The sequence below is a fragment of the Diabrotica virgifera genome, chromosome 3 (assembly GCF_917563875.1).
Source record: "Diabrotica virgifera virgifera chromosome 3, PGI_DIABVI_V3a".
Lineage (NCBI taxonomy): Eukaryota > Metazoa > Arthropoda > Insecta > Coleoptera > Chrysomelidae > Diabrotica > Diabrotica virgifera.
In genome coordinates this window covers 261,369,016-261,395,820 of record NC_065445.1, presented here as the reverse complement: position 1 = coordinate 261,395,820, position 26,805 = coordinate 261,369,016, and the positions used below count along the sequence as shown (strand labels likewise).

General features: G+C 32.8%; 2 protein-coding genes across 4 annotated transcripts in view; one reads left to right on the top strand and one right to left on the bottom strand.

The window, feature by feature from the left end:
* Nucleotides 1–2,578: 2,578 nt before the first annotated feature.
* On the bottom strand, nt 2,579–8,108 carry LOC114326837 (uncharacterized). The gene is made up of 4 exons (XM_028275298.2): nt 7,883–8,108; nt 6,581–6,809; nt 5,398–5,706; nt 2,579–2,961 (listed from the first exon to the last, which is right to left on the bottom strand). Exons 1-4 carry the CDS (start codon nt 8,063–8,065, stop codon nt 2,675–2,677), a joined length of 1,008 nt encoding a protein of 335 aa, XP_028131099.1. The 5' UTR covers nt 8,066–8,108; the 3' UTR covers nt 2,579–2,674.
* Nucleotides 8,109–8,490: 382 nt separating this feature from the next.
* LOC114326831 (PR domain zinc finger protein 15) overlaps nt 8,491–26,805 on the top strand; it is a 53,612-nt gene continuing 35,297 nt past the window's right edge. The window contains exons 1-5 of one of the 3 annotated variants that reach the window (XM_028275283.2): nt 8,493–8,765; nt 11,956–12,091; nt 12,149–12,196; nt 12,251–12,404; nt 18,595–18,986. In XM_028275283.2, the coding sequence (XP_028131084.1) occupies nt 8,658–8,765; nt 11,956–12,091; nt 12,149–12,196; nt 12,251–12,404; nt 18,595–18,986 (838 nt within the window). In that variant the 5' untranslated portion in view covers nt 8,493–8,657. Of the gene's footprint in view, nt 8,766–11,955; nt 12,092–12,148; nt 12,405–18,594; nt 18,987–26,805 lie in introns of all 3 variants that reach the window. The other 2 variants (XM_028275284.2, XM_028275282.2) reach the window with 2 other exon arrangements.

Below are 26,805 nucleotides of genomic sequence, written 5' to 3'. Positions count from 1 at the left end.
GACTGTACTCCCTTAATGCTGTAACGAATATGTAGTCACCCTTAGTCTTTCGTTAGATTAGGTTCAATTTTAAATTATATCCAAAGTTTAAAGGTACTTTACTAAATGATAAATCTGATTAAATCCGAAATATCTTTCAACGAATAGTACGTCGTATCCCTCAAGATAGGTAGTTGTAGTTTTCTACTGGTATTAAAGTATTACCGTTCAATATTATAAAGCTTTCATATCATTATTTTGGGTTTTTGAAAACCTCATAAATTTGATTCAAAGCCATTAAAAAAGGTTAGTCATTAGTTTACTTGATGTTTATTGATAGTCTACAGTCTTCTCCATACTTAACTGTCTTGTTCGTTGGATATTGTGAAGGTTGTCCGCCATTTTGAGAGTAATCGTTGCATACTTTAACGTTGTTAATTTGTATTCCATTAATCTTTAATCCAGCTGTTTATCCCTCGAGAGCTCTGTTCATAACTTCTTTAGAGTAGGTATGTAGGAACAATGGTGGCGACAATATACATCCCTGTCGTACCCCTCTTTTAATTTCGAATTTTTCTGAATGTATGTTCATTAATGCATATCTTCTTTTTCTTCGGCCTGTTTGTATCCACTCCTGGACAAAGGCCTCCCCATGAGCTCTCCACTCTTCTCTGTTCTGTGCTGGGTATTTGGTGCCAGTTTCTCCCGACATAACTTGGATGTCATCTAGCCATCGTTTTTGTGGTCTTCCTCTACTACGACTGTATTCCCGTGGTCTCCAATGTACAATGTTTCTCGTCCACCTGTCGTTGTTTTGCCGTGCCACACGTGTCCTACCCAGTTCTATTTAATTTGCGCAATTCTTCCAATTACATATTCCACCTTCGTCCTGCTTCGCATGTCCTCCGTTTCGTATATGTTCTCTCAGAGATACTCCCAACATAGCTTGGTCGATTGCCCTCTGTATTGTTCTTAATCTATTGGCTGACAAATCTGTAAGTGTCACGGTCTCCATTTCATAAGTCATAACAGGTAGAATACAACTGTTGAATACCCTTTTCCTTAGTTCAAAAATGAATAACCATTTTCAATTTCGTTGCAACACGAAACTACAGCCGCATCATTATTCCAGTTCAATCAGAGAGTGCAGCAAGCACCTCTACCGGTTTCGAAACTTATTAGTCTCTCATCAGGAGGCACATATGCTGCTCTCTCTGACCCAACTATAACAAACCGCGGCGTGCAGTCACGGATTGCACCGAACGAAATGGCAGGGATGCCCTAGCGGCAACTGCTAGCAAAAGACTAAGTTTTCAATCTAATAGCACATAAAACAACACCAAAAAATGCTGTTCCACATCCTACCAGACTGAAAGCAATGGGAACCTTCTCTGGTAACAACTCCGAGGCTTCTACAATTTGCAAGCCATAACCGGTAGACGTGCTTGCTGCACTCTGATTGAACTGGAATAATGATGCGGCTGTACCTAGTTTCGCGTTGCAACGAAATTGAAAATGGTTATTCATTTTTGATTTACATGTTTACTCTGATTGGAGTACGAAGGGAACCATTCTCGTTGAAACTTTACCGCGCTGAGCAGATGGGACGTGAATTATAAACTGTAAAATTCCCTCATCTTCGTTAGTCTCAGCATCCGTTATGGATTGCAAATTATAGAAGCCTCGGAGATGTTACCAGAGAAGTTTCCCATTGTTTTCAGTCTGGTAGGATGTGGAACAGCATTTTTTGGTGTTGTTTTATGTGCTATTAGATTGAAAACTTAGTCCTTTTCCTTAGATTTATTTATCTTTTTGTTTTTCAACACATCACTGGGTCTTTCTACTACTGCCCAAGTCATTCGAATTCTTCTAGTTATCTCTGCCGTTAATAACTCTTTGACACTTTCGATTTCACTTTTATCCAAGTCGATTGTGATATTTTGATTTGTCATCACTTTTGAATTCATTTTTAAACAGAGTTTCAGCTTGTTTAAGCTCTTTCAGCATGAAGATCAGTTCCTCTGTATTGTTGCTTATGAGTACCTACTATATGTAATCGGCAAATGTCAGGATACTTAAAAAATCTGCCATCGATTTGATTTCCACGTTGTTCCCAATTTAACTTCTTGAACACATCTTCTAATGCAAGAGTAAATAATATTAATGCGTATAATGTGCCGCTTATTCAAATATAAATTCCTTATGATTCGAAGGCCATTGTAGTTGTTTGGTTAGGTCGTTGTTTATTTGTTTTGTTTTGAAAACATCCATTAGCTTTTTATAACGGACTTTATCGGACGCATTGTTGTAATCTATGAAACATATCTACATACATATTTTGGTACATTCTACATATTTTGGAACATTCATTTCAAGCACCTCTGTATTAGTATACATATTGAATGCAAAGAGATCTTCTCGGCTGCATACGCCTCTGCGGAATCCAGAATCTGCGTCAGGGTATAGATTAAACAACAGTGGGGACAAATATACACCCCTATCTAATTCCTTTATTTTTTTGCATCTCATTTGTCTCCTACCTTATTCTTATTAGAATAGATTAGGTGTATTAAGATTTCGAAAATAAACAAAAATGCACTCTTACTTTAAAAATATATGTATTTTGTAAAATAAAAGAAAATTCAATACAAAAAATATTTAAGAAATAAAAATAAAAAAATTAAAAACAATTTTTTTAAAATACAATTACATCACTTAACTTTAATACATTTTCATTGCAAAAACTAATACAGTAAAGTTCATACAACAAGCTTTTAAGTTTTAAATAATATACGTGATCCTTCTGGCAGATCATCCTTAATTTAATAATGTCATTGTCATTTTCCAACTCACTTAAATACTGATGAACATCTTGTTCGTCACTTAATTCAATCAGATGTGTAGCGTTTTTTATCAGAGTTTGCTCCGATATAAAATGGAACAAATCGATGTACCCTTGAATATAAAGGTGGATACTTTCATCTGGAAAATTAAATAGAATCATTAATTTTAATTATAGCCAGTTAATAATTTTACATCTTTTTATACAGGCTCAGAACTCTAAAACATATATAGGTACAGAATATACAGAGTGATCAGCTTTTGTGACAAAGTCCGTTATAAAAAAGGTTTACAAAAATAGCTTTACATTAAGGCACTCAATTCTGTAGAGGTCAACTATAAGCTAGTATGAGATTGTATGGGTGCCTCAAATAAACTAGCAACCTGATCAAGGTTACGGTAACTTGGTTACCGGGCCCGAGGGTCATAAGGATAATGAAAAAGCACATGAAATGGAAAAATGGCTCATCAATGCCATTCGTTGGACCGGAACCCTTCTGCGGCGTTGCAAAGACAGGAACAAGAACGGTTACAAGAAAGTGGGAGCTTACAAATCTCTGGAATGGTGGAGGAATTCTGCAGGACGCAAAGACAGGCGAAACAGTCCATTATAGAACATTCGCCAAAATTTACATCAGACCTAATAAGCAGAGACAGGAAAACAGTCAGTCATAGCAGGTCTGCTAACAGGGTAATATAAGCTGAATAGGCAGTTAAACCTGATGAGATTGGCAGATGATAACTTGCGCAGATTCTGTCACCTCGAAAAGGAAACAGCAGAGTACATTTTATGTTAGTGTGACAGCCTGGCAAATGTGCAGTTCTTTGTATTACGCCGGACTCAAACGACTCGTGTACTTGGCGAATAATCGTTACTGTATATACTTGCCATGTCGTATAAGTGGTTTACTAGTACAATTATTGCACTAATTAACAAATACTATTAATAATAATAATAATTAAGCATACATTGTCAAATAATTGTAGTAATAACCCACTCATACGACATGGCAAGTAATGACAAGTAACGATTATTTGCCAAGTACACGAGTCGTTTGAGTCCGGCTTTAGGCGAAGAAAAGCCACCGGCAAAGAGATCTACGTGGAATGTTCAGACTCGAAATTATTAAACTTTTTGAAAAGAGGTCACGCTAGAGAATGTAATCTGGAATAGAGGATTAAATTAGATCTGAAAATGTCACAATGAAATAGGCCAAATTTTTCATTGAATCTATCTACCTATCTAACCATCACAATTTAAAATTAAAATGAGTTACAAATATACAGGATCCTTCATAACACTATACTGCATCAAAGATAGGTATGTTTGTTTAATGAAACATCCTGTATTTTATTTTCAATCTATAATCCGCTTTACAAAAAACATTATCCTTACAAGAATACAAAGTTATTTTGTGTTATAAAAGATGCCTATTTAACCTTCCGATGACCAACCTTTTTTGTTACACGGATGACCAACGGCGGGTAAAAAATGACCCCAGGTCAAAAATGAAATGGAATGAATGTTTTCAGCATTTAAATCTTCATCTAACAATACATCCTCGTTTTCTGATACTATTTCATCTTTTATATCAACAATTTCCTGTAACTCAGCCTCAGTAAGATATTTGCGGGTCATATCTTATATGCACACAAAATACTAAGAAACTATAATAATATACGCCAGGAAATAATCTTCTTCTTGCAGTACCGTCTCCTATCGGAGGTTGGCCACCATCACAGCAATCTTAACTTTGTTGGCTGCAGCTCTGAACAACTGTATCGAACTGCACCCATACCACTCCCTTAAATTTCGCAACCAGGAAATCCTCCTACGTCCCACATTTCTCTTTCCCGAGATTTTTCCTTGGATTATGAGTCTTAGCAGAGAGTACTTTTCTCCTCTCATTATGTGGCCTAGATACTCAAGTTTTTTTGTTTGTATGGTTTTTATGACTTCGCATTCCTTCCCCATCTTCAGCAAAACATCTTGATTTGTTACTCTTTCTGTCCATGGTATTTTTTACATTCTCCTGTAACATTATTTCCAGGATTATTTCCACATTTCCACATTATTTCCATATTATTTCCACATTTCCACTCTTCCACATTATTTCCAGGAAATAATAATAATGACTAACTGTAGCAGACAGGAATGTCATGATTCGTACATAATAGGCACCACAGTCTAAAAATAGATTTTGATAACGCGTAGTGTAAAACTACTTGGAATTCCACTTACTAGACGGTATTTTACTAAACATCATCTTCAGAATATATTTTTTATTCGTAAAATATAGGGAATTTTTTTATTTCAAAATATGAGGATATCTAGAATGATATTAAAGTCAAATAAAAAATAATGAGTCTTCTGAAAATACTTTTGAATTTATTAAAGAAAAACATACGCTGGGGTCCAAATTTACCCCCCTTGGTCATCCGAAGGTTAAAAAATGTAACCATATTTCAATGAAAATTGTAACAAGGCCCTGTATAATTGAAAAGGGGTATAAAAGCAACATACATATTGTAAAAATATAAATTATGATCTGCAAATAATAAATGTTTGATGCTTACAATCTTGGGACCATATATACTGCAACAAATATTTCTCAGCATTATTTAAGTCAGAAAAATCTAGCATCTGCGATAAGATCTTATTTAGCATGTCATATTCTTTAGTGTTTACCATCGAATATGCTAACTTCACCAGCTTGTCCCTATCACAAGTACTTTTCACATCATAGACACTCTCAGTTAAGGAGGTATTTCTACTGCCGAGTAGCTTTTTAATCAAAGTTTCGTTATGTTCAAAAAAATATTTTTTGGGTACTTCCAGATGGTATTTTTTGTGCAGATTTTCTAGATTTCTTTTATTTATAGTATCTGTAATGAAAAAAGGTAAAAGTTTAATGAAAAATTAGAGAAAATGTTTCAATATATAAATAATCAAATGTTTAAAATAAAAATTTCAAAAATAAACATTAAAGTGTAGAACTTTTTTTCACTTCTTAATGAAGCTTACAACAGGAAAGCTCCACTGAAGCTCTTAAATCCAATGTTTTCTTGTCTTCTTGTCCATATGTATAGATTCTATCTGTATACTCCCACATGAATCGATTTTTGACTCACAGGGGGTCCACTACAACAAGGAAATGAGATTGCTAGATTATTATTAAGAAATTTACTAGAGATTTTAATAAAATGTTTAATTTAATCCTAGTTGGGTAAAACCTGGATTATACGAATCTTATTAATTCTTTCAAAATAATATAATAATGTATAATGCCCATATAAAAATAAAATAAAAAATATTAGGCTTAGAGAAGACTGCACTGTACATTAGGACATTCATTAAAAATACCATGGATGGCTATGCTGACAAATGTGGCGGCCCTTAAGAGAGCAAATGCTACTCGCGAGCTGCTTGATAATATCACATGTAGAAAGATGGCCTATTTTGGACACGTAGCAAGGGAAGACCGATATAATATTCTTCAACTTATTATGATGTGTAAAATCAAAGGACGCAGAGGAATTGGTAGAAAACAGGCCTCTTGGTTGAAGAATATCAGAGAGTGGACAAGTTAAAGAGAGCAGAGCAACTATTTAGAATAACTCGAGAGAGAGACAGTTTCGCCATGTTAATCGCCAACATCACGGGGACTTGAGGGGGCATGTTAAAAAGATAAGTGGTATTAACATTGTAATATTTATTGATTGGATTTGTTTTAAGACTATCAAAGGATGATAAACTTACCAATTGCTTTTAATTTTTTCTCTTTCAATTTCACTTTTTTCAAATAATATTCCTGAACGCCTTTCTCAAAGATATTCCTGGTATATGCCTCCAAATCAGAAGCAATATTACTGTTGAAATCTGCTTCTTTTATTGAGATAAAGTTTTTATTTAACTGTTTCAAAGCACATGACATATAATCATCATAATTATGTTGTTCAGGAATAACACACAAATTATTAATGAATCCCTAAAAAAAATTTTTGGTTAAATGCCTCAACTCTGTATTGCCTTAGACATTAGACACTAAGCTACACTGGGGGGCTCATGTTAAAAAGAAAAGAGAACAGCTTAACATCAAGTATAAAAAAATGAAGCAAATGAATTTGAAAAACAACACTTGCCCAAAAATTAAACTTTTGGCAAATCAAGAAAAACTGTCTACCCAAATTTTCTATGTAGTTTACTTCTGACATCTGAGATTTTTATACAACTGAATGTGTGTGATAGATAAACAAACTACTATTCTATGAGAAAAATAGATAAAGTCGAATTTGTGAAAAATGGACATGTGTTGTTTTTGAAATAAATGCTTCAAATGTATTGTCTACAACAAACGCTTCTCTGTCAATCTACAACAAAATACTTTTGTTTAAAGAGATTCTTAAAGCTATATGGACATATATGGCATCCATCTGTGTGGGGTTGTGGTTCCAGTGATTCCAAAACAAAGTGTTAAGGAGCATTGTCAACATTTTTTTGTACTATACGAACAGTGACCTCCATAGGGACCTAGAAATGGATACTATTAACAAGAACGTTGAAAAATTTGCCAAGAGGCATGAACAATGACTTCTTTAACATGTCAATATTGACGCCATCCAGCTACTTAACAACATAGATGTCTAGAAGGCTCAAGAGGAACAAACCCTTCATGTTAGTTACATGGCAAGTAGAATATAGTGTAAGTGATGGTACAGGTTAAAAGTGCCCAATAAATTGACAGAGCCTAAGTGGTATACTAGTGAGTTTACCCTTAGTCTTAAGTTTTTAGTAGTACTTTAGGCTTAAAAAAAGTTGCTCATTGATCATATTGTTAGGATAGGATAAAACAACTCATTAAATATTTATGTTAGAGCTATTTTACAATAATACACTCAATATTTAAAAATCTATAAGAAAAATCAAATGGAAGAGGCAAAAAAAATAATATATTTGTATTAAATAGACAAGACCTGCGATGAAAATACTGGTTGAAGATGAATACAGGTTTAATCATAATGAGGCAAAAAGCTGTCATGAATTATTTTGAATAATAATTACCAAAATTTGTTGTCTTTTAGATCTACTATCACATGAATTTCGCTTATAGGATTGGTAAATAATGTCAGTGAGATTTTTTGCAATTATCTTCGCTACTTCTGGTTCATGTTTTGCGTAATTAACATTAAAGCCCTCAGGTTTTTCATTTTTTAGTAAAATTTGAAAAACTCCGGCTTCTGTCATTTTTCAAAAAGGTGCACTTAACCATAGAATGACAAATTTTTACTGTGACTTCACTGACAAGTGACTTCTACAGTAGTTATCTTTTGGCACAGACATAACATGGCCATCCACATTTTAACAGACCATCCGTCATATTAGATGTGGCAACGCTGTCAAATAGAGGGCCGACGTATATAATAATGAGAGAACAATACAACTATTTTAAAGAGTTACCATTTATTTTACAAATATTATCTTCTTTTAATTTTATTCTAAAATAACTGGAACTAACGGAACATGAAAAGAACTCTCATAAGAAAAACTATTTTGTCATTCCGTGATTCTATCCATAGAACACAAAAATATTTGTTCACAAAATCACAAATCCATTAGTAGAGCGAGTAGAGCGAGTGGTTTGGATTTTGGATTTCTGTTAAACGCCATTTTAATGTCACTGTCAAAAGTTTCCCTTTGCAATTTTATTTACCGATCGTACATATTGTACATATTTATTTAAAAAATTTAAATTTAAAATTTTATATTTAGGTTTTCAGATAAAAACCTAAATAGAAGGAGATTTTTAGAAATACACCGTACTCAATATCCAAATAAAATGTCTGAAGATATAATTACCAAGACGGAGGAACCAGAAATTCAGTACATTCTGAATAATACAGAATTTGTATTTGATTCTTCCGATTTAAATGAAGAAATGAATGATGTGAGTTATTCAAAGCGTATTAATATAATTCTAAATTGGTAAAAATTCTGTATATATTCAGATACTTTTATCAAAAATTTTTTTAGCTGCTTTAATTTTTATTTCTAAAGATTAATGTTATTAATATTTCATATTTATGTTAATATTTGTGAAAATGTTTTTCCAGTAGCCTAAATAGGTCGTATTTTAAGGTGTTAATTTCCAAAATTTTATAGAATTAATGTTTTTTAGGAAAGTTTTTATAATTCAGTTCATAGATAATTCATATTTTTGTTTTGTAACTTAATATAAAAGTTAACTCTTATTAGTTATAAAACTCCTTGATATACTGGTCAATTACTTTATCTTTTTATTTAACAATTAACATTTTCAACTTTAATCGATCTACAAATCTAGCAGATTTAAGATCGAGGTTCGATCCCTGGCCCGGTCATTGAAAAATAAAAAGGCCAAAGTCGTAGTATAAAATTCTACAGAATCTACGGCTTGGTCTAGAATAAGCTGGTGTCTTATCGGTCCATTGAGGAGAGGTATTGCAAGGGATAAGGGCTTGTGGCTTGGTGATACTCCTCCATAGATTGCTACTGGAAGGGCGTTGATACCTAATAACAGTGTATTTTACACCTATTTTACATCGATTGGTAATAATTGGTGATTACTATTGTTTTAGTTTTCGGAGATAAGATGAATTACATCTTTGAGTCTTTCTCTATGTGTTTTGGTTCTACTAGTTCCTTTACCTTCGCTCTTTGACCTCTTATAAAGTGCCATATTTCCTCGCTTGCAGACCATATAAATCATGTTCTATTTCTTTCGAAAAACATTCCCAGTGACCATTGTTGTGTTTCGTTTCTGATTGTCTTGGAATTATCACATGCCTCCTGTGTCTTGTTTGACATGTATTTCAGATAAACTTTTTTATAATTATTCTTTCTTTTCTTTCCCTCACTTCTGTACAAAATCATGGAGTTCTTCGCCTTGGGAATGATTTGAGGGGTATAGAAGCAAAATCTGCCAAGTCACATCTATCAAAATCTTCAGGAGACGTGAAAACCATTACAGAGGACTCATGCGATATTTTGAGCTTTCTGTTTGATTTACTTGTATTCCAGTATTATATTTTATTAGAAGAATACAAAATAAAAAATATTTGATCTGCAGTTTCAGTATAAAATTGGTTTTATTTATGGGCATGTCGGGATTTGCAATAAAATTTAGCAACTTTGGATTTGAATTTCCCAAAAAAGTCGGAACACCGTGTTTTTTAAACTTCACTTAATAAATTATTTTAAAAATTAGACTCTTATTACTTAAAACACATTTATTTGTTAATATTTATAATTATAATTATTGTTATAAAATTGAAAATAACATAAACTCATAAAAATTTTGCGGGAAAATGATAAATCACTTGTCTGTCCAAACGTTATGCCATTGGTCAGACTAGACTTGGTGGTCTTTGCAACTAAATTTTGTTGGACAAGGCGGGTTTTGCAGCTTAAGCTTTGCTCCTTTAAATTATTCTGATTTAAGGTGGGATTTGCACCTAAATTATGTTTGAATGTATGTATATACACACACAAACAAGAAATTCCCGTATGAAACGAAAATTTCACAAAAATGTGACTTGGTGGGTTTTGCATCTATACCCCTCATTTATTTTTATTTATACTTCTTTCACCAATAACTTCATTTGCTTAGGCATATTAGACATAATGTTTGCCTATTCTATGTTCCGCAGTCACTTTGCAGTGTGGGCAGCATAATATCCCAATATAAAACTTATGGAACCTTGCAGCTCAGTGTTGATAGTTTTAAGCAGACGAACTTAAAGTCTGTCTAAATAGAATATTCCAGAAGTCCAAAACATCTTGTTTTGAAAATCTGTGGGTTTTATTATTTTTAAATAATTCATAGATAGGTACTATGAAAGATATTTATACGATATTAAAGATATTATATCATTTGAATATTAATTCTGTGGCTTGGTTCTAAAATGGCCAATGTCAAATTTTTGTTTTTTTTTCTTTTGAATTTAATATTGACCAAACAAAATGCAAAAAATTGAAATTGCCCATTTTAACATCAAGAAACATAATGTGGCTTAATGCTAAAAGGGCCAGTGTCAATTTATATACAGGTTGTAACAAAAATACAGGTTATAAATTAAATCACATATTCTGGGAATAAAAATAGTTCGATTGAACCTAACTTACCTTAGTACAAATATGCACACAAAAAAAGTTATAGCCCTTTGAAGTTACACGATAAAAATAGATTTTTTCCGATATATCGAAAACTATTAGAGAATTTTTAATGAAAATGGACACGTGGCATTCTTATGGCAGGAACATTTTAAAAATAAATTATAGTTAAATTTGAGCAGACCATAAAAATTTTATGGGGATTTTGTTCCCTTAAACCACCCCAAACTTTTTTGTATGTTCCAAATAAATTATTATTGTACCCTTAGTTAAACACAATGTTTTTAAAACTTTTTTTCCTCCTAATATTTTTTCGATAAACCAGTTTTAATCGAGATGCGGCTTCTTTTTTAATATGTTTACATAAAAATTTATAAAAAAAATGTCATATTATTACCAGGTCTCTACAATCGTACGTAACAGTATACAAATATGTGGTGGATTTGACAAATATTCAAAATATCTCGATAATAACTAGCTTTTTCAAAAAGTACTATGAGGCAAAAAAGTTTTAAAAACATTGTGTTTAACTAATGGTACCACAATAATAATTTAATTGGAACTTAAAAAGAGTTTGGGGGGGTTTAAGAGAACAAAACCCCATAAAATTTTTTATGGGGTGCACAAATTTAACTATAATTTATTTTTAAAATGTTCCTGCCATAAGAATGCCCCGTGTTTATTTTCATTAAAAAATCTCCAATAGTAAAAGGGCTGTAACTTTTTTTGTATGCTCATTTGGACTAAGGTAAGTTAGGTTCAATCGAACTATTTTTGGTCCCAGAATACGTGATTTAATTTATGACCTGTATTTTGTTACACCCTGTATACATATAAAAGTAAAAGTATAAAAATACTTTAAAATATATTTAATATAAATATTAATATCTCTTGGCAACACTGTTCTTCATAAGAGTCTGTACTGAAAGGTGACCGTGGAATGCAGTATTATAGCTTGGATTAAACATGGATATGTTATTTTCTAGGTCATAAATCCAGATGATAATCAAGCATACATTTGGACATACGGCCATATTGTACAAAAAGTTGGTGAAGAAGGAGATACTGTTCTGGTACAAGATGAAGAAGAAATGAATCAGTACTTAATGAATGATAATCAAGGTATACAATTTGAATATAAAAAAAGAGGCTAAGCTTTAATACAAAATATTATTTTAGATCTATCTCTGGAAAACCAGCAAATTATTAAATATATGGACGAAGAAGGTAATTTATCAGAAGCCTCTAATATTTTCTATATAGATAAAGGTGTTCCTTTAGGTACCCAAAGCATATCTCCTCAGTATTACTTAACAGAATTCATGGACTCCATTCCAAATGTTTGTAATGAAGATCAAGATTCAATTAATACTAGTGAATACTACGCGGGAGATCAGCATGGAGACGCATTTCTTGATATTAATGATACAAATTGGTAAGGTTGCAGTTAGTTAAATAAAAGAACGGCATATACAAATCCATATACAGGACCAATCAGTGTTGCAGGAACATCTATTATTCCTAAACTGTATTATACTACATTTTTAGATTGCACATCAAAAATTGTGTCATAAAATGCACTAAACTTTTGATCTGTAACCTAAAAATATAATAGTTCGAAACGTCAGATATTTTTGAGCCACCCTGTATATTTCAAAATGATCTTAAAATATCATTCGTGACTCACTTGTATATGTTTCGCCTTTACTAGTAAATGTTTTTATACAGTATGGTGCAAATGTAGGGAATAAATCTATTTCGTAAACCGGCGACTTTAGGGAAAACCGTACAACAGGTCGATTTTTATTTTTAAATTACGATTCTTTGACATATATATCATAAGTACCAGTGATGTCACCATCTAGTCGTGATGACGTAATCGATGATTTTTTTAAATGAGAATAGGGCTTGTGTGATAACTCATTTGAAAGCTTATTCAATTCTCCATTCAGTAATATCAACATTAACATAATTATTCATAGAGGGTGTCAAAAAAAATTTTTTTGAATTAAAATAATCGACACAAAAAGAAGTAGGTATGTATGTAATTCATTTAATTCAAAATACATTTTACTGTTCTCAGAAAACAGAAAAAATGTTTATTTCCCAAATAAACATTGTTTTTTGCTTAAGAGGAAACAGTCGCGATCAACAGGTAGCGAAAACGCGTTCCAAGATTGCGGCTGTAATTTTGAATATTTTTTCGAGATATTTGGCACACGTATTCGTAATATAATAAAGAATGGCGGTACAGAGCCCAATTTGAAAAATATATTAATATGTGGAAATTACTCTGTAATTAAATACAATATTAAAAAAATGAGCCTGTACCGCCATTAAGAAGAACAAAAAAATATACTCTCTTCAAATAAACTTGTTTATCCGATACCTAGATTTTGTGTCATTTTGGAACTACTAAAATTTTTTATTTCATTAGTAGTTCCAAAATGACACAAAATCTAGGCATCTGATAAAAAAGTTTATTTGAAGAAAGTGTATTTATTTGTTCTTCTTAATGGCGGTACAGGCTCGTTTTTTTAATATTGTATTTAATTACAGAGTAATTTCCACATATTAATATATTTTTCAAATTGGGCTCTGTACCGCCATTCTTTATTATATTACAAATACGTGTGCCAAATATCTCTAAACAATATTCAAAATTACAGCGGCAATCTTGGAACGCGTTTTGGCTACCTGTTGATCGCTACTGTATCCTTACTATACTTAAATCCAATGTTCAAGCTGCCACCCACCTGCCTCTTGGCAGTTTGAATATTGAATTTAAGCAAAAGGCAATGTTTTTTTGTCAAAATCATTAAACAGCAGTTTAATATATTCTGAATTAAATAAATTACATACAGTAAAACCTCGATATAACGGACCAATTGGGGGGACGGATTATCTGTTAAAGCCGAAAGTCCGTTATACAAAAATACGTTTCAAATGAATCAAAAAACTTTTTTTTGAAAGTTTTGTTTGCACTTTTGAAGTTTGCAGTTTTCTATACTATTATTAGAATTATGTCCGCATTATGCTATAATATAATTTTATTGAAATTCTTTGTAAAATACAGAGACGTTTTAATTTTTTTCACATTTGAGCGCATTTTTTGTCCGTTATATCCGAAGTCCGTTAAATAGAGGTCCGTTATATCGAGGTTTTACTGTACATTCTTTTTTTCGTGTCAATTAATTTAATTAAAAAAAAATTAAGTCTTTGTATAAATAATTATGTTAATATTTATATTACTGAATAGAGAATTGAATAAGCTATCAAATGAGCTAGCACACGACTCTTATTCTCATTTAAAAAGTCATCGATTACTTCATCAATAATCAATCAAGAGTAAAGTAGCTTTATTTTTCACAATATTGAAAATTGTTATTATGAAAAGTTGTTTGGAATTTAGAAATATATTATAAGTTGCAATTACATTCTTCTAATTAAAAAAAATCCTAAATTATGAATAACCAACATTCAGTTATTTCAATTAAGATCATTATTTTATTACTAATTTTACGAAAAAAGTTATTCTTTATAAAATGTTCTGCATTGCCTAAATAAAACCTAAAATATAACCAACCATCTTATATCAAATTTTATAAATTTATAAGTAATAAGTAAAATATCTTATTTTTCACAATATCGAAAATTGTGATTATGAAAAGTTGTTTAGAATTAAAAACTATGTTCCAATATGTAATTACATTCTTCTAATTCAAATATTCTGAACTATAAAAGTACTTTACTCTTGATCGAAATTCATTTTTTTGACATACCTTGTATAAAATTCATAAAATTTGATATAAGATGGTTGTATTTTAGGTTTTATACCATGCAGAACTTTTTATGAAGAATAATTTTTTTCATAAAATTAGTAATAAAAGAGTTATCAGAATTGAAATAACAGAATTGAAAGAGAATGTGTGTACTTTGTACGCACGTAAGAAGATATTCTGCTTTTATATAGGTAATTTAAACGAAGTAAATATACTTAACAGGTTATTTGTATTTTATTTAAAAATTAAACTAACTTTCTTATCTGCCACTTTCAAAAAATTTTTATTAAAATAACGAAAAATAAAAAAAAGTATGAATCGTCCAGGATTAGAACCCGCGACCTTCCGTGTGCTTCCGTTCTCTGTCCCACCGCTCTGCCAACTACGCCATCGAGCCACTTGAATTGACACGTAAGTTTCGGATATAATTACACAACACGGCGACAAACTGTAAAAATGTTATGCCTACATATTTTATTATTTTACTACAGGGAAACACAAATCCAAAAACACAAGAATTATAATAAATAATACATTTCCTAAAACCACTAATATATTCTTTTAATGCCTTATTTGCACGGTTACAGATACATACATACCTATCTTGAAATATTAGCAATGAACTGCATACTGTCAGAACTACATACTGTCAGTGTGCGCAGGCGCGTGGTTCATGTACAATTTTACCCTCAATCGACTCGCCGCTAAAGAAGAATATCTTCAAAGGATGTAATTACATATTAGAATATAGTTTGTAATTCCTAACAACTTTTCCTAATACTTAGCAATTTTCAATATTGTGAAAAATAAAGCTACTTTACTCTTGAGAGAAATTCATATTTTTTTACATGCCTCGTATAATATCATAAAATTTAATTATTTATATGGGAAATAAGCCGATTTGGGCGTCGAAACGTTAATAAAATTATTTTTTTCATTTTAATTGTGGCTTATTTCCCATATAAATAATTAATCATAAAAATGCCACAAGGAAATAGCTTCAGAACAACATCATAAAATTTGATATCTAATTGTTGAATCTCAGGTTTTAGACCATGTAGAGCTTTTTATGAAGAATAATTTTTCTTCGTAAAATTAATAAAAAAATTTTCCATATGGTTCCAACTTTACACGGACATACTGTATATGTCAAAAAATAATTTAAAAATAAAAATGACCTGTTTCGAGAGTTTTCCTTGGTTTACGAAATATCGAATTTATGTCTTTCATTTGGACCATACTGTATAGTTCATCCATTATATTTTTGCACATGCATGAAAGTTTTCACGAATTACTATTTACACTAGATCTCTTTTGTACTCATAGAAACTAGTACCGCAAAATTAAACCTCTCGTCCATAGAAACCATCATCATTCTCTTTGCCTTATCCCTATGCGGGGTCGGCTTCCCTAATTGCATTTCTCCACACAATTCTATCCTGGGTCATATCAATATTAATCCCCTTTACCAACATGTCCTGCCTAATCGTCTCCCTCCACGTCTTCCTTGGTCTTCCTCTCCTACTCCTTCCAGGAATCTGCACTTCAGCTACTCTTCGTATTGGATGATTAACGTCTCGCCGTTGAACATGACCAAACCATCTCAACCTATGCTCTCTTATTTTGGCATCAATTGGTGCCACACCTAGACTTCCCCTAATATACTCATTTTTAATTTTATCCTTTCTTGTCACTCCACTCATCCATCTAAGCATTCTCATCTCCGCCACATGCATTCGTTGTTCCTCTTTCTTTTTCACTGCCCAACATTCAGTTTCGTACATCATAGCCGGTCTTATGGCTGTTTTATAGAATTTTCCTTTCAGCTTCATTGGAACTTTTCTGTCACACAACACACCACTCGCTTCCTTCCACTTCATCCATCCAGCCCTAATTCTACTGCATGCATCTCCATCTATTTCTCCATTACTCTGTAATACCGATCCCAGGTACTTAAAACTATTGCTTTTTACAATCAGTTCACCATCCAAAGATACCATTTTATTTGTAGTAACTCCATCTTTAAATGAACATTCCAAATACTCTGTCTTTGTCCTACTAAGTTTTAAACCTTTTTCCTCCAGAGCTCGTGTCCACTGTTCCAGTTTTTGTTCTAAGTCTCTTTCACTATTTCCTACTAACACGACATCATTAGCATACATTAAGCACCATGGAATGTTACCCTGTAGTTTGGCTATTATCTGGTCCAAAACTAATGAGAATAAATACGGACTAAGCACCGAGCCTTGGTGCAATCCTACTTTCACATGAAATTTATCAGTCTCTCCCACACCTGTCCTAACACTAGTCGTTACTCCCTCATACATATCCCTCACAATCTTTACATATGCACCAGGGACTCCTTTCTTATTGAGTGCCCACCACAGAATCTCTCAAGGAACTCTATCATATGCTTTCTCAAGATCAATGAATACCATATGAGCGTTTGTTTCTTTACTCCTGTATTTTTCCATCAACTGCCTTATAATGAAAATTGCGTCTGTTGTTGATCTGCCCTGCATAAAGCCAAATTGATTCTCGGATATGTCGGTCTCTTCACGTATCCGTCTATCAATTACTCTCTCCCATATTTTCATGGTGTGGCTAAGCAGTTTTATAGCCCTGTAGTTTGTACACTGCTGTATATCTCCCATGTTTTTGTAGACAGGTACTAGTATACTGCTTCTCCATTCGTCTGGCATTTGTCCAACTTCCATAATTCTATTAAATAAACCTGCTAGCCACCTTATTCCTGTCTCTCCCAATGCTTTCCATACGTCCCCAGGAATATCATCTGGTCCTACCGCTTTTCCTTTCTTTATTTTTTGAAGCGCTTGAGCCACTTACTCGTTTGTTATTTTGGCGACCATTGCTGCTACTGTCTCCGTTGGCTCCACAGGCTGTCTGTCAAATTATTCATTTAATAAGCTGTCAAAGTACTTTTTCCATCTCTTTGACATCCTTTTCGTGAACTAGTATTTTATTATTTTCATCTCGGATACATCTAATCTGATTAAAATCTTTTGCTTTCTTTGCTCTCTGTTTGGCTAGTTTCTCGTCCATAGAAACGACAATAAGTTAAACAAGGATAAACAAAAGGGCATGTCTTTAATACCTTGTTTACTATGCATTTTTACGTTCATCATTTTCAGTGACAATTGTTGTAAATTTAAATATAAATGTACAATATAGCTTTATAAAATACGTCCACCAATAATAGAAATTTCCCAATTTTTTTAGGTGCCCAAACGGTGTACCGTCTGGGTGATCTGAAACAAAAAACAAAATATGGTTATCATCTATATAGTATTGACTTTTGTCTGACGGAGGATTTTGTCGATAAAAAATTTTGGCGCCGAAAAAAAAATTCTTGAAATTATTTTCTATTTTTTGCCCAAATTTGATGTTTTATTGTTTATAACAATTAAACAAAAAACAATATCAAGAAAATTCTCCGTCAGACGAGAGTTAATACTATGTAGATGATAACCATATTTTGTTTTTTGTTTCAGATCACCCAGACGTGAGATTTCATGTACACCGTTTGGGCACCTAAAAAACGGACCTGCGCTTGAAGGAGTGCCACGACGGCAATTTTGAATATTTCGACTTGAAATTTTTGAATATATAATAAAGATGACGGTTTAATTTAATTTAATGTACGAGTCATATTTTGTTAGAAAAAAAATCCGGAAAATCAGCCTGTTTTTTCCCTTGTCACAGTAGACTTCCCCCTTAATGTTTTCATTTAACTTGTTTGCAAGTGAATCATGACGTTTGTGCAAAAATATAATAAAACAAATATACCTCTTTACTATATAATATATCAATTTTGATTTCTAGGTATCTAAATATCTCCAAATATGGAAATTTACAGATAACTATTCCTCCACCTGATAATAACGAAAATACAACAGATACTAGCGATGTCCCACAAAAAGTGGATTTAGCTGCCATTAAAGGAAAAAATCTTTTAACCGGTCAAGTGCTAAGTTTAGATAGTTATATGGACAAAATATTAACCCGGATGAAAACTAATCCGTCCATTAAATCTTCGAAGAGGAAGCATAATTTAAATGCTTATTTGAATAAGAAACTCAATTTAGGTCTTACTGTTAACGGGAAGAAGCTGATGGGAAAGATAATTCATGTAGGCTCCAAAGACAAGCAAGGGATTGGAGTTCAAGTTACTGAAGACAATTTAGAGATTGAAAATGGAGATGTAGTTTATACAGGTACTTATTTTTTTTAATATACATTTTGTACGTTCTTACTTAAACCGTCCTCTTATACCTTACGGCAAAGAATACATATCGACCACAAGAACCGACACGGACGGATTATCTGTGAACTAAATTTTTATGCGCATGTGCGAGATCGGCCATTTCTCAATTTGCCTCAATAGCAAATAATTTTGGTGACTTTTGTCTTGTACAGGATCGGCGTTTGTTGTTTGTTTGGTTTGGCTTGGCGTTAGTATTTTGTTTTTGTATGAGTTTGTAGCTCGTAATATTTTGTAGACTTATTTTCTAGGTTTTAAGTTTAGTTTTTATTTTATTTCTGTATAGTGTATTAGTTTATTAGTGTAGTATTTATGCGTGTGTACATAGTTAAGTGGTTTATTTACTGTTGAAATGGCTGCGAAACGACGAGGGTTTTCATGTATATTTCGTGGCTGCCAGACAAGAACAGGGGATGGTTTAGGCCTATTTCAATCCCAGAAAATCAGGAAAGGTATGTAGCAATTTTGTTATACCCTATTCTTTATCGATAGAGAAGTTTGTTATGTATACATAATGGTAATCATACTGCCGTATAGCGACACGAGTTTTGTTGGAATCATATGAGAGTGAGTACAAAGACACACACAGAATAATTTTTTTTCTAATTCCACTTTAAATTTACCGTACCGATTACATCTTTATAGTTATAGAAATAAAAGAGTACAATACTTATTGGTTTTTTATTTATTTACCCCGATATTCGACTTTAAAGAATGTACTTATCTTTGGTTGGTTTCCAAGACAATAAAAATTAAAAATATTGACATTCGATTTTAACATACAGTTTCTTGTTGTTGATCACGAACATTTGTCACCCAAAAAGAATTGGATTTCGTGACGGTTACAACGGCTGTGTTATTTTTCGATTATTTAACGAAATATAATGAATTAGGAAATACCTCGACAAGCAAGTAATTGGTTCTAGGTTTTCACCCAAAGTAATCGAAAGTAGAACTGGAAGTCGATATTTGAACTCTTTGTGTAACTTTGCGTCGATTGATATACGATTTTACTAATTTTGAGTCATCTTTATTTACATTCATATCATATTTTTAGTGACTTTAAAACAGTACTTATGGTTGTAACTCTAAAACCGAAGTCCGATGTCAAATTTCTCATCTTTAATACCATTTCGACACATCATTTGTCATTCTATCTGTATTAGTAACTGAGGAGTTCTATTCGCGGTAGGACGGACAGACAGTCATGAAACCAGAAGTATATATCGAATAATATATCACTTGTGCTATTGCGGTGACTTTAAAAGAGTACTTCCGGTCGCATTTCTAAAACCGGAAGTCCTAGGTCAAATTTCTCACCTTGAGTACCATCCATGGATTATAAGCTTTCATTTGACACCTCATTTGTGATTCTACCTGGTATAGTGACGGAAGGAGTTATATTCGCGGTCGGACGGACAGACAGCCTATTAGGTCACACCAAGTCGTTCAAATTCTCACCAACTTGTTCACATTTTTTCAAAATTGGTGAAAACAACAAATTATATTTTGTATCGTTGTATCAATATAAGCCAAAAAGAATAATTAGTGAATGCCACGCCACTATAATATATTTTATTATTGGTCTTTTAATGCTAAAATCAGGATAAAAAAGGTATTTTATCCATGGTTTTTAATCAATATAATTCTCACCATTACTTTGTGTTGTATTTGCAACCTTTTGTAAATCAAAAATAATTCCACCATATTAAGAATGTCAACAAAAGCCGGCCCTGCATGCAACTTTTTTCTCAGTGCAACTAAAATTTTATTGATACACGCCAGAAATGTGTGAGACTTTTCTCAGTGTACTCGTGTGCCCTCTTGGCAACTCGATACTAAAATTAAGTACATGCTAACAACAAAAGAATCGTCCCTGTCGGTTCTTGGTAGCTATAGGTATTCTTTGCTTACGGTCTCGCGGTAAGTGGAGAAATCAGCCGCCTACATGCCTTTCGGTCAGTAGCTATTAGTGTAGGAAACAGAGGTTGAACCTTGCAAAATGGACACAAGTCCGGTTTAATTTTTTTTCTGGTATATTAAGGCGTACTTATTATAAGACTAACTTTTTCTGAAAAAAATTTGCCCCGGAACCCCCTTTTCGCCCCTTTAAAGGGGGTAATCTGTGGTTTTTGCGGAACGTAGCCTTCCTGTACCTTATACAAAAAATTTCTTTTATAGAAATATGAAGAGGACTATAGTTTCTACGATATATTTCCAACAGCATATGTCTATCATCCACCGTTTAGCGGGGGTGGCGCCCCAAAGTTGACAAGTTTTTAAAAAGGATATTTTTAAAAAATATATATTTTTCCCTAACTGTTAAGGAAATTAAGAAGAAATCCTACCGCAATTATTTACAAATAATTGATTGATTTTTTGGTATAGGTTTGAGTTAAGGGTAGTTACCCTTTTTTTATTTACAGGGTGTTACATTTTAAAAAACCCCTTTTTATACCATCTGAACCGTTTATGCTAGAGTAAAAAGACTTTCAGCGATTACCCATATGCTGGTGCTATTTACAAATTTGTATAATGCACCCCCATTTTTTCCCCGGAGCCACCCCAAAAAAAGAAGAATTAATAAATAACGTGATTTTCTTGGAATCCTTCATACACAATGCCCTTTATTAATATGCTTCATATATCATTTTGTGCTCGATATTATTAACCATGCATGGACACCAAAAGCAATTTCCTAGTGCAACCCCTGTAGCCAAAAAAATAAATAAAATGGGGGGTTGAAATTTTTTTTTGTTTTTTGCCTTTTGATCCATATAGGCATATGCTTCATCAATGGTGATTTTCAAAAATATATATGATTATTGCAACATCCCTGCGGAAACCACCCCTATACTTGAAAATATACTGCAGAAACTACCCCTATCCCTTGGCGAGGATGTTTTTACGATTTTCTCATTACCTATGCATTCTTTTTAAACAAAACTTATACAAGGTTAAAGACCACTATTTACTCTAAAAATTAGGTCTTATTCATTTTTTTCGTATAAGCAACCGTTACGGCACAGTAGCGCCGTAAATCTCATATATGCTTTGGCGGGCTCCAGTTTTTGTTTTCTTTTTCGTCATCTGTTCGTTTTATTGATAAAGTACTTATGCAAAATAAAACAACACAGTGTAACCTACAAGTTATGACTTATGCACATTTTACAATCTTTGCACCCCAAAGCCACAGTGGTGGCCCAAAATCAATTTTTGCATATTTCCGCCACCTACACGCAGTTTATTGCATTAATGCTACCTTAGTAGCACAATATTCACCCTTAAGTGGTCCCCAAGCACTGGCGGATCCAGGAAGGGGTGATGGGGGTGATCACCCCCCCTTCTCTTAAACCAAGTGATATTATATTTAAAGATTATAAAAATATTCATTTATTTTTATAGAAATACTTATATTATATTATTATTTTTATAAAAATGGCGTACTTTTTATGCTTTAGCGACAGTGGCGGATCCAGCATGGGTGCCAATTGGTTAAATTTCTATAAAAATAAATGAATACTTTTATAATCTTTAAATATAATATCACTTGGTTTGAGAGGGGGGGTGATCGCCCCCATCACCCCTCCCTGGATCCGCCACTGCTTAGCGACCACTTAAGGGTGATTATTGTGCTATTAAGGTAGCATTAAGGGGCAATAAAATGCGTGTAGGTGGCGAAAATATGCAAAAATTGATTTTGGGGCGCAAAGATTGTAAAATGTGCATAAGTCATAATTTGTAGGTTACACTGTGTTGTTTTATTTTACATAAGTACTTATCAACAAAACGAACATATGACGAAAAAAAAAACAAAAATTGGAGCCCGCCAAAGCATATATATGAGGTTTACAGCGCCACTGTGCCGTAACGGTTGCTTATACGAAAAAAATTAGTAGGGCCTAATTTTTAGAGTAAATAGTGGTCTTTAACCTTGTATAAGTTTTGTTTAAAAAGAATGCATAGGTAATGAGAAAATCGTAAAAACATGCTCGCCAAGGGATAGGGGTGGTTTCTGCAGTATATTTTCAAGGATAGGGGTGGTTTCCGCAGGGATGTTGCAATAACCATATATATTTTTGAAAAGCACTATTGATGAAGCATCTGCCCATATGGATCAAAAAGCAAAAAACAAAAAAAAATTTTCAACCCCCCATTTTATTTATTTTTTTTTTTTTTGCTACAGCGGTTTCACTAGGAAATCGCTTTTGGTGTCCATGCATGGGCAATAATATCGAGCACAAAATGATATATGAAGCATATTAATAAAGGGCATTCTGTGTGAAGGATTCCAAGAAAATCACTTTATTTATTAATTTTTCTTTTTTTTGGGGTGGTTCCGGGAAAAAAATGGGGGTGCATTATACAAATTTGTAAAAAGCACCAGTACATGGGTAATCGCTGAAAGTCTTTTTACTCTATCATAAATGGTTCAGATGGTATAAAAAGGGGTTTTTTAAAATGTAACACCCTGTAATTAAAAAAAGGGGCAACTACCCTTAAGTGAAACCTATACCAAAAAATCAATTAATTATTTGTGAATAATTGCAGTAGGATTTCTTCTTAATTTCCGTTACAGTTAGGGAAAAATATATATTTTTTTAAAACATCTTTTTTAAAAACTTGTCAACTTTGGGGTACCACCCCCGCTAAACGGTGGATGATAGACATATGCTGTTGGAAATAAATCGTAGAAAATACAGGGTGCGGCAAAAGTCAGTTCCCCGATTTGCACAATCGAAAAATATCGGAAAATGAAAATGCAAAACGTTTAATTAAGTCGTAAATTTGGGTTACAAAGGTGCATATAAAAATCTAAGATATATGTTCGAACTGGTGTCCATCTTCCTCGATACAACGTTCACAACGACTCGCAACGCTACGGCATGTTCGGTTGAGGATTGCCTTGTTCTGACGGAGGTGTTCAAATTCTTCCTCAATAATTTTGTCTTCAACTGTGGGAGAGTTTGCGGTCGCTTAGCATACACACTATTCTTCAGCAGACCCCATAAAAAGAAATGGCAAAAGAAAAACGCGTTCTTATTTCGTGTACTTGCCGCCCGCCTGCATGTTTAACTCGTTACTAACAACGCACCGACACACACAACGAACAGCAACACGTGACAGGGAGATGAACGAAACTCAAGGTTAACCCTACAAACAGTAGGGGACACCTAGCTGTTATGCGAGGCCGATTGTTAGCATGTACTTATAGCGCTTATGCACGAAACTACATAGCGGGAACTGACTTTTGCCGCACCCTGTATAGTCCTCTTCATATTTTTATAAAAGAAATTTTTTATAAAAGGTATAGGAAGGACTACGTTCCGCAAAAACCACAAATTACCCCCTTTAAAGGGGTGAAAAGGGGGTTCTGGGGCGAAATTTTTTCAGAAAAAGTTAGTCTTATAATAAGCACCCCTTGATATACCAGAAAAAAAAATAAAACCGGACTTGTGTCCATTTTGAAAGGTTCAACCTTCGTACACTATATAGTCTTTCTGCCTTTCTCCACCCATAATATCGGTTTTATAGCGTTCTACGCCATTCCGTTCCTCTTAAATTTCTTTCCGACATCGCCTTTATCCATGTAGCAGCTGGTCTTCCTCGTTTTCGTTTTTCTGTGGGGGTTCATTCTAACACTTTTTTGGGGATTCTCCTTTCCTCCATTCGTCTTACGTGTCCGTACCACATTAGCTGTTGTCTTTCGATGTCATCTATGATTGTTCTTTCTATTTCCATTTGTTGTCTAATGTCGTCGTTTCTTATGTGTTCTTGTCTAGATCTCCTTGCTGATCTTCTACCCCAGGCTGTAGGTGAAAAAACGTGATATAATTCAGGAACTTTTGAAACCTATCAGGTGTTGTAAAGGACGATGGCAGGAATAACTTATACTAAAATGTTACCAAAAATTTCAGGAGCTTTTTTATTCATGACGTTTTTCATTTGTTAAATTTGCAATTTTTAAAGATTTTTAATGTTGCAGCTTACGCTATTCATTTTAGAGAAAAACTTTTAAATAGAAAATTGTAGTAAATTAAAAAACCTACAATTTGAGCTATAACAAGTTTAATTTTGTTAATACGTTATTGCAAAACAGCCTGTGAAAGGTCCAAAATGGCCGTTTTATAACTTTTATTTATTTTTCAAGGCTTTAAAATGAAGATCTTTCAATACCAAACAAAAAAAAATTATAAAAAATCGTAGAGAGTTAATCCAAGATCCACTCTTTTTCTAAAGGCTTATATTTTCATATACTGATGTAAATAAATGCGTACAACATTTTTCAACCCCTTATTTCGGGTTTGAAAATAAGGGGGCAAATTTCGTTATAAACATTTAGAACCGAAGCCGCCCCTGTATATTCTATGAGTTTCTAACTTGCAGATTATTGTTTTTGAAGACAAAATAAAGATTCAAAACAAAATAAAAATTTTCTACGACCAATTGAAGCCGAGATAATTGCTTTTGTTTTCTTAAATCGTAGTGACTTTATTTATAATAATTAAGAAATTATTTCACAGTCATCAACTAAAGAAAGACTTATATTGTCTTAAAATAAAAATTACTTTAAACGAAAATTACATTTAATTATTAAAAATGATTTTTAAAGTCTAGTGGAGATTTATTTTTCTGTACGAATGTGATTTATTGTGTCGGTTGCCCTTAGCAACGGTTAGCAACTTAAAGTACATTGAATCACGGTTTTTGCTCCAAATTTTAAAGCACCGCTTGGATTGACTTGAAATTTAACAAACACATAGAAAACATGTCAAAGAATAAAAATTGTGTTAAGCCTCTCTGTGCATTTGCCCTGGGGGTGACCTTCACCCCTTAGAAGGGGTGAAAAAATACACGTTCAAATAAGTTGGGAAATGGATAAAACGTCTAATTGTAAGCAACTTTTCTTCTACAACATTTTCTCATTTAGTTAATGCTTTTCGAGTTATTTCCGAGTAAATACGTTCATTTGTCAACAAGAAAAAACCCGTTTTTAGGCGGTTTTTGGAAAATAACTCAAAAAGTAAGTATCTTATTGAAAAAAACATTCTTAGCAAAAATATAGCCCATTAAAAATTAAAAAATGGTGTATGTATGAACTCACTAGACCCAGCAGAAGCAAAGTTCTAGCTAATGACAAAGTTCATATCCGTCAAATTTCGAAGTGAAATACCCAAAAAATGATGCACTTTTTGGAGAACACTCATTACAACTTTTTTAAAGTGTTTAAAAAAATATGTGTGCCTATTTGTTTTTTAAAAAAGTTTGAACCATCAATAGTAAGCATGTTACGCTCAAAACAAAGTTGGTCTCTTTTTTTTGGTCAAAAAAACTCGGGAAAGTCACCCCCTAATTAGCATCAAAAATGAAATTCATCCTTTTTAATTCATAAGTTGTTTTGCTTGTATATGTGTCGTTTATGTCTGCAAGTTTCATTGGTTCGAAGTGCTTATTTTTGAAGGGACTGTAGTTGAAAGGACTTGAACTAGTCAATAATCACGAGTGTATGCAAATTTGGAACAGCCATATCTTAACCAATTTTTGCCTTACAAAAAAAAACAAAAAATCCCAAATACTCAGAAAAGCAAAAACTACATTTTGTTACTCTTTGTGATTTTTGGTCACACTAATAAATTTTAAGTTATTTTGAAAAATAAAACATTTTTTCAAAATTAAAAATTAAAACAGATTAACTTTAAAACCATTTTTTCAAATAAGCCCTTTGAACCGATGATACTTACAGATCATATAAATAATACATAAGCAAAGTA